The sequence below is a fragment of the Camelus ferus genome, chromosome 10 (assembly GCF_009834535.1).
Source record: "Camelus ferus isolate YT-003-E chromosome 10, BCGSAC_Cfer_1.0, whole genome shotgun sequence".
Classification (NCBI taxonomy): Eukaryota; Metazoa; Chordata; class Mammalia; order Artiodactyla; family Camelidae; genus Camelus; species Camelus ferus.
The window spans coordinates 62,440,261-62,448,769 of NC_045705.1; the positions used below are offsets into that span (position 1 = coordinate 62,440,261).

Consider the following 8,509-nt stretch of genomic DNA (forward strand, 5'->3'; position numbering starts at 1 on the left):
CTGTGTAGCACCAGCCAAGGGGTGAGAGGTCTTAAGGGATCTTCAGTCCACTTTTCCATCCTCCAGGAAACTTGCCTCAGTTTTCCACCTCCTCACCTCCTCACCTCCTCCCTGATCAGCAGTCAAGACACCCTGGGCCCCATCTGACTCTCTCACTTCTGCTCCAGAGTGATTCAGCAGGTGGGGGCTGTGCTCAGCACTGAGGCCCCTGGATGTCTGCCTGACCTTCTTCCTCAGCCCCCTGAGCACCATTGGACAACTTCCCAGGCCCTACTCATAACCCCTCAGCTGAAGAAACAGTGGTTTCTAAAAGAATCTTCTGGGACAACAGAACAGGGACCCTGGGATGCCTGTGAGCCATCCCCAGGAGGTTACAAGAAGACACTGGAAAAGATCTTCCAAGATGTTCTTCCTAAGAAAGTTACATGCTATGAGTAACTCAAAGCCATCGACTGGATCTATGCAAAGGAAGAGGGAGGCAGGTTCACACGCTGGGACAATGACCGCTGCCTTGGCTGAAAGAAAGCTCAGAGAGGATCCAACCTCTGTTTCTAGAACTGAGAGGGTATGGGGAATCGCTGAGGGCCCAGTATGCCAGAGGACAGAGGTGGTGCATCTAACCCTTACCTCAGCATCATATATAAAGCTGACAATGTTATAAAGGGAGAGCCGTAGATTTTTATACTTGAGCACAAAATGGGAGAAGAGAAAGCAAGGGTTACAATTAACACACAACTCAGGACCTGAGACTTCCCACCTCCAGGATCTTCCAGGTACCATTCACTCTGGCAGTTAGGAGTACTCCGATTGGGTCATTTTATATACAGTAAACTAGTGCAAAAACACCCATATTACAAATAAGAAAATTGAGGTCCATAAAGGGTATAACCTTTGCCCAATTGCACAGCAGTTAGTTAGAGGCAAAGTTCCCATCCAGCCTTGCCTGCGGGTTCCCTGGATCTCTGCTCTCCAATCCTCTGTTCCCCCGAAAATGCGCCCCCCCCCCCCTTCCTTTTTCGCCTGCACACTCTCTTTTCCCCAGGAAACTGGGTTCGCAGGAAAGGCAAAGCGGGATCTTAAGTTAGGCACAAGTAAATGCGGCAAAGCTTTTTGCGCATGCGCCTAATAAACCCAGGCCCCGCCCTCCCTAGACTCCTCCCCATGCCTTTCTGCCCATCACTAAGATGGCCTCCGCGGCAACAGCCCCTCCTGCCCAGCACAAACGTGGCGGCTCCTGACGTCATAGGACGGCGCCGGTTGTCTTAGAGGCTGCACGTGGGCTCAGATTTGGAAACTCAGGCCCCGCCATGGATACCCCGCTGAGGCGCAGCCGGCGGCTAGAAGGCCTAGAGCCTGAATCACCCGAGAACCCCACTGCAGGTCTGCGGGCGAGACGGGCCCTTGTGGAGTTCGAGTCGAACCCAAAAGAAACGAGGGAGCCCGGGTCTCCTCGGAGTGTGCAGCCCCCCAGTCTGCGGTCTCCTAGACATCAGCTGGAGACAAGCCCGGGGTCACCCAGCCCACGAGAGGGGGCAGGCTTGGGGTCCCCCCGAAGGCAGCCAGAGACGGACCCAGTGTCCCCCCAGAGTCAGGGAGATCCAGTCCTCCAGTCGCCCCAGAAACTGCCGGAATCGAGTCCTGAATCCCCCCGACTTCAGCCAAAGCCAAGTGAGGAGTCACCAGAGTTCTCCCAGGACCAAGAAAAAGCGGACTCGGAGTTGGCCAAGAGTGAGGAGGAGCCGCCCTCCGGGTCTCCCTGCCCTCAGCAGCAGCCAGGCCCAGGATCACCAGAGCCGTATCCAGGTCAACAAGCGCCGGGTCCGGAGCCCTCGCAGCCACAACAGGAACTAACACCCGAGTCGCCTGGCTCCCCACGGGGTCAGCCCGAGCCGAGCAAGCCATCTCCGGCCCGGGAGTCGGGGAGAGACAGCCTCGGACCAAAGAAGCGAGAAGGTTCCTCAGTCCAGGCCCCAGCGTCCAAGAAGCCGAAGAAGGAGGAGGTCCCCATAATTCCGAAGGGGAAGCCCAAGTCTGGGCGGGTGTGGAAGGACCGCTCAAAAAAGAGGTGAAGTGGGGGACAGCTGGGCAGGGGTAGGGTTCTCTGTGGTGTTGGGGCCTGGGCACAACCTGGAGATAGCTCATATCAGTGGGGGTGTCACACAAACAGGTAATTATAATCAGAATGTAGTAGAATGCACTGGGATCTCTGGGAGGGGTGCCCTCAAAGGACCTCTCCCATAGCATTTAATCTGTGTGTTCATCCAACACGCACTTACCCTTGTCTGCCCTCTGTAGTGGGGGGGGGGGGGTGCAGAAGCAGGTAAACCAGCTACTACTTGATAAATAGCAGTGAAGTCTTCATCCACTATTTTCTATTGAAGTAATTTGCCTGTTTGATAGAAAGCATTACCAAGTGCTGAGTGTATATAGGATGCTGTTAGTAAGGATTGGCCAGAGGAAGGACCTTTCAAACAGGGACCAGCATGCATTGCGGCAGTTAATCCACACATCAGCCCTATGAAGCAGCAAGTGTTAGGATTATCCTCATTTCTCATAAGGGGTCACTGAGGATCGGGGAGGCTGAAAGCGGTAGAGGCAGGACCTGAGCACAGATATGATTCCAAGTCTGGGTGTGACAGCTCTTTACCTGTGCTCTGTAGATGAGAACTAAGCGTGAGGTCTTTTCTGTGCTCGATTAGACGCTTGTTGAGCAAAGGAAGAGGCTTAGCTGCAGTAGGAAGGTTTAGGCTGCCAGATGGAGAGGTGGGCTCCAGTTCACATTTTAGCTACTGGGAACCACTGGGAAGTCAGGAGTTTGTGGCTGTGAGGGACCATAGGGGAAGGGCTTTAAGGATGAAATGGACATTTACTGAGGGTTGACTGTATGTCACGCTTTACACGAGGCTTTTTGCAGGTGTCATATTGTTGAGCCCCTAAGACTCAAGGCAGTAGGTATTATTCCCTCCCCCCAACACTCTCCCCCATTAAACAAAAAAGATTGAAACTTATGGAGTAGTTTGCTTCAAGTCACCAATCAGAGACTTAGAAACTGGAGTGACTGTAGGAGTCGGAGCAGTGAATGGCGGCACTGCCCCTCCACCTTGGTCCTGGAGGTCACAGGGAACAGTGGGGCCACTGATGGCCATGGGGAACAAGGTGAGGGTGTTGGCGTTCGGGTGGCAAGAGGGTGATGAGCAAGTTGAGTGTGGGAGCCTGGGGTCCTGGTACTCAGCCTGCAGGAGGTGGGGGCGAGGGAGATGAGTTCGCTGAGCAAGAGGGAGAGAAGGTTGGCAGGAGATATCGAAAAGCAAGAGAAAGAGGGCATTTTGTCCCACCTCCTTGCCTGAACTGAAACCCTTCTGGACTTTCTGTTTGCTTGGAGCTGTGCTCCACTTCTCTCTCCTCTTCCCTCCTCCATCATCACTGAGAGTCTTCCATGCTGACCTCCTCTCCACGTTCCCCCTACATGGGATGCTTCCTCTGAGCTTAGGGCCTTTGCACATGCTGTTCCTCCTATTGAAAGTCTCTTCCCCTGGTCAGTCCCCACTCATCATTCAGGGCTCAGCTTGAATACCACCCCCTGGAAAAGCCCCCTTTGTCCAGCCCAACCAGGGTTCAGTCCTCATGCTATGTGTTGTCATTGTACCTTGTGCTTCTCTTTTGTCACACCCCCATTTGCACAGATTGTTCACTTGTGTGATTCTTGTCGTCTTCCCCTCTAGACCAGAAAGTGGGGCTTTACCTGTCACGGCTAGACTCCCCCAGAGCCTAGCACATAAAGGCATGAGTTGAACAAGTAGATGAATGAGAACAGAAGGTAGTTCATTCATTCAACCAGTTTATATTGTGTTGAGCTAGGGTCTGGGGGCAAACGTGGCTGTAAACAGAACATTCCAGTTGTGAGAAACAGGTAACCAACATGTAATATATATGTGTCAGTAATAAGAGCAATATAGGAAAATAAACCCCAGTGGGGACGGGAAAGGAGCAGGGGTGCGGGGCATTGTCATGGTGATCAGAGAGGGCCTCCCTGCCAAAGGGTTGTGAGCAGAGGCCTGAATGAAGCGAGGGAGGGAGGCAGAGCGGCTGTCAGGGAAGAGCGTCCATGCAAGAGGAACAGAAAGACCAGAGGTCCTGAGGCGGAAGTGTGCTCCTGGGTTTGAGGGACAGTCCAGGGACCTCATCACTGAGCACAGGGGGCGCAGTAGGAGGCACGTGAGGTCTTCCAGGGTTCAGTACCCCAATCTGGGATGCCCAGCTCTAAGGGCGGGGAGGATGTCCATGCTGCAGCCCCACCCTTCTGTGCTCAGGAGGCCGGGTCTTCGGCAGCAGGCCCTTGGGGAGGGGGAGAAGGAGCAGGGGGGTTATGCTGGGGTCAGGCAGGCAGAGTCAGGGACTGGCGGAGAGAGGCAGAACCAGGCTGAGGGTGGACGGACCCAGGGTTAAGGTCCAGACCGTGTGTGCAGACTCCCATGGAGCATTAGGGGGAAGATGGAAGATGGCAGGGAGGAGCAGGACTGAGCCACCCCAGGGGCGGGAGCAGCGGCGCACCAAAGCCCTGAGGGGCTGGCCTGCTGTGACACTCTGGGGCAGCATACAGGGGATGTGGATAAACAGGAGCTCTTTCAGAAGTCTGGGAACTGGTGGGGAGGCGGGAGGGCCACAAGGAGATCTGCTGAGGAGGAATAAAGGCCTGCGGGACACTTGAACCGGCTTCCAGTCGTTGGAGGAGAAAGAGCTTACAGGAAAGGGGAGCACGAACCCCCGAGCTCTCAGCACCCATCTCAGTGGCCCTCCTCATTTTACGGGTCTGCTGCCTCTTGCTCCTCGACATTTTTTCCGTCTTCCTGGAATATTTTGCAGCACGTCCGGATCTGTTATTCCACCCGTAGATCCTGGCAGCATGGATTCTTAAGGAGGTAGTCTGGTCTCTCCTAGGACTGTGTCACTATCACGCTTTAGAAAATCAAGACTTCCCTGATAACTCCTAACACCCGCTCCATCATCACACAGCCCCTGCTGGGGAGGGAGCAGGGGCTGTGACCATTCGCAGTTCTGAACCAGAGGGGGCGCCCCGGGAGGGAGTGAGCCCCATCTCCAGAGGCCCTCACGCCCGGGCTGACTGCGATTGCCCCGAGCAGCAGAGCTTGACGACGGACCTGTGTGGTCTGGACTCTGGCCACAGACGGGTTCGAGTACTGACTGCCGCTCAGGAACAAGGTGACCTTGGGCAATCACGTAACCTCTCTGAGCTTCGGTTTGCTCCTCTGTAAAATGGAGAGAACAGGTGTACCCACCTGAGGCATGGCACCAGGGCTCAAGTAATGGCAGCAGGCATGATCAGAGCCCTGTCCTGCCCCGAGTTTCTGCAGACCCGGAGGGTCGATTGCGTGGTAAGCAGCGAGGTGGGGAGGCGATTCTGACTGGGTTCTGGGGAAGAAGGCCCAGAGCTGAGAGGAGGGAGGGCACGGGTTCTTCCCACGGACTCCAGGAGCACACGCTTTCCCCATCCAGGTTCTCCCAGATGGTCCAGGACAAGCCCCTGCGCACATCCTGGCAGCGGAAGATGAAAGACCGGCAGGAGAGGAAGCTGGCCAAGGACTTCGCCCGGCACCTGGAGGAGGAGAAGGAGAGGCGCCGCCAGGTGAGGGGCCGGCCAGGCAGGGCTGCACCGGCGTCTGCTATGACCAGCCTGGGCTGGGGAAGCTCCCACATGTTCCCTGGGGCAGGCTGATTTGGTCGAGAGCCATTCTTGAGCCTGGGGGCACCAGTGAGGCAGGGAGCCTGGCCCAAGCAGCAGCGCAGTCTAGGACCACAGGGGAGAGAAGCCTAGTGGAACATCTCGTTTAGCTCCGGGCTTATAAGAGGCCCAAGGAGGGGAGGAGGCCCAGGATAAGCCCCCAGTTTCCCTCACTGGTGATAGGGGCATTCAGTGAGATGGGCCCGGGGGTCCCCGCCCTGGGACCTGCTCAGATGGGAAAGGTTTACAGATCAGAGGTGTCCCAGGTGTTGTTGCTGTCATTCCCGGGACACAGCTGCCACACATCAGCAAAGTGGCTGGCCTGCACTTTCCCCCAGTTCTCTCCCTGACGCTCATCCCAGGGCCAGAAGTGGCTCACGGTTCACGCCCAACCGCTTTAGTGTCCCGGAAGCCCCAGTGGCCACACGCAGATAAAGTGAGGCGGTGGTGTCGGTCCACCAGGACCGGGGTTATCAGTAGGACACCGCTTACCTCGTGGTCCCTGGGGCTCGGGAGTCGTCACGCACCTCACCCCCCAGCCTGTGGTCCTAGTATGCCCACAAGGGGAGGGGGTGGGCCAGTCACTCGGTCTCATGTCCCCTGCTTTGAGTCACCCCAGCTCAGCCTGTGGCCATGACCCTGCAGACCGTGCGGCTGCCACCATGTGCTGAGTCCTTATCTCGCTTCCTGTGCGGCCCTGGCTCCCTCTTGGGCAAGGCAGAAGCTTCTTGTCACCATCCCCTCCAGAGGTGCCCCTGCGCAGCCCCCAGCCCAGCCCTTCCCCTGACTCTGGGAGCTCAAGCGTCACTTCTCCTTTCTCCTCAGGGGCCCAGGCCACCCTTTGTACCCTGAGTTGCCAAAGCTGAGAGAGGCCCCTGACCCTGCAACAGATTTGAGGCCAACATCCCCACCCTGGTCCCACCAGGACAGCATTTAGTGGAGCCAGAGGGCACTGGGCTTCCCACTCGCAGGGAAGAGTCTGTCCAGATTCACCTTCTACATGTTCCCAGTGGGCCGGACGGTCCAAGCCCCATATGGGTGTTCACTCATCTCTCCCTCCACACAGCCTGATATCACAGTCATCTTCACTTTAAAGATGGGGTGTTGAGGCACAGAGTGTAAACAGCTTGGCCAGGGTCACCCATTCAGGAAGAGGCAGTCAGGATTCAGACCAGGACCACAGAGCTCCGGAGCCCCTTCTCTGCAGCCTCCACCCTAACCCCTGCCCTGGCAGTCTAGGGGCACATGGGTTTCGAGGGAGAGGGGGAGACTCCAAGAGATGGGAATGCAGGAAAGGACCGGCCACCCCTTCTCCCTGGCAGTTGATGAGTGGGTGGTGCGAGGGACCACTGTCCGCATGGGCCTGACTTTCCTTTCTTACCCCCACCCCTCCCCTTCCCTACTAAGCCCCTGTCCTCAGCTGCCTGACCAGGTCGGGTCAGGAGCTCCCTACCACGGTGGGTCTCTGGGTGCTGGTCCCACAAGCACAGGGACTGTTCCTTGCTGGCCCTCCACCCCCACAGCACCAGTCTGCAGCCAGAATGAGCTGGCCTATTCACCTCCTTCCTGGGAGGCCAGGGCTGCCTTGGCTCCCAGACCCACATCCTTTCCCCAACGTGTGCAGGAGAAGAAGCAGCGCCGCGCAGAGAACCTGAGACGCCGCCTGGAGAATGAGCGGAAGGCGGAGATTGTTCAAGTGGTGAGTGTTGCCCTAGTCAGGGTTGGGGGGCCATGGCCAGGCCGGGCGTTGTGTTCCAGATGCCTCGGCACCGCTGCTACACAGCCCCCACTCATGCTGCCTCCCCAGGCCCCCGAGAGTGGGCTCCCTTTCCCAGGGGAACAGGGTGGAGAACAGGCCACACTAACACCCTCCTGACCCCCACCCCCAGATCCGAAACCCTGCCAAGCTCAAGCGGGCGAAGAAGAAGCAGCTGCGCTCCATTGAGAAGCGGGACACGCTGGCCCAGCTGCAGAAACAGCCGCCCCAGCGGCCAGCAGCCAAGATCTGAGCTCAGGACAGCCGAGGCCTTCTGTGGCCAACCACCATGTCACACATGCCGCCTCTCGGGCCCTTGGTCACAGGCCTGGACCCAGCACTCCAACTCTGGTTCCAAAACAGGGACCTCACCCAAGACTGGGCTTGAGCCTTTGAGGGCTCAGGGGCCAGTCTTTGTGGGCCAGAGGCCCAGAAGGAGGCTGGGACCTGGCAGAGCCTGGGGATGGGAAGAGGGTAACTCCCCCCTTTTCCTTCCCCCTTCTCTCCAAGTGCCTTCAAACCAAGGAGAGTAATTTCTGGTTCCTCAGGGAGCTGGTGACTGGAGGATGACTCTCCAAAATGTCTACGTTCTATCTCAAAGTCGTAGGTTCAACCCAGGCCAGGAGGCCAGAAGGCAGGAGTCCAGCTCCCCCCACATCTTCCCAAAGGCTGCTCTGGGTCCCTCTGCCCCCAGCTGACCCTGTCACCCAGCAGACTGAATCCAGCCTGCCCCACTTGTAAACACTTATGGTTAAAATGGGGAGGGGGCAGGGTCTCTCTAGCTCCCCCTTTCCTGTACCGGACTCTGCAGAAGCCCCAAAGATCTGATTAACTCATGCCAATTCAATATATAGCAAAAATATTTTTATTAAACCCCTGCTATGTACAGGCACAATTCTAGGTACCAGTGAATACAGACAAAAGTCCCTGCCTTCAAGGAGCTTTCATTCTGGTGGAGAAAACATAATAAACAAATACAATTTATTGTGTGTCAGATGGCACCATGTGTTGAG

General features: G+C 56.7%; 1 protein-coding gene across 1 annotated transcript; it reads left to right on the plus strand.

Moving 5' to 3' along the window:
- The first annotated feature begins 1,225 nt into the window (after window positions 1-1,225).
- Window positions 1,226-8,480, plus strand: CCDC86 (coiled-coil domain containing 86). Its single transcript, XM_006193635.3, has 4 exons — window positions 1,226-2,065; window positions 5,515-5,644; window positions 7,365-7,439; window positions 7,630-8,480. The coding sequence occupies exons 1-4, from the start codon at window positions 1,308-1,310 to the stop codon at window positions 7,747-7,749; spliced, it is 1,083 nt and encodes a 360-aa protein (XP_006193697.1). The 5' UTR covers window positions 1,226-1,307; the 3' UTR covers window positions 7,750-8,480.
- The last annotated feature ends 29 nt before the right edge of the window (window positions 8,481-8,509 follow it).

What these genes read in the sequence shown, in the direction of transcription:
- CCDC86 (XM_006193635.3), top strand. Translation starts at nt 1,308, where the DNA reads ATGGATACCCCGCTGAGGCGCAGCCGGCGGCTAGAAGGCCTAGAGCCT. An exon ending in AGAAGGAGAGGCGCCGCCAG is followed by an intron (nt 5,645 to 7,364) that starts GTGAGGGGCCGG and finishes CAACGTGTGCAG; the next exon opens with GAGAAGAAGCAGCGCCGCGC. An exon ending in AGGCGGAGATTGTTCAAGTG is followed by an intron (nt 7,440 to 7,629) that starts GTGAGTGTTGCC and finishes CCCCACCCCCAG; the next exon opens with ATCCGAAACCCTGCCAAGCT.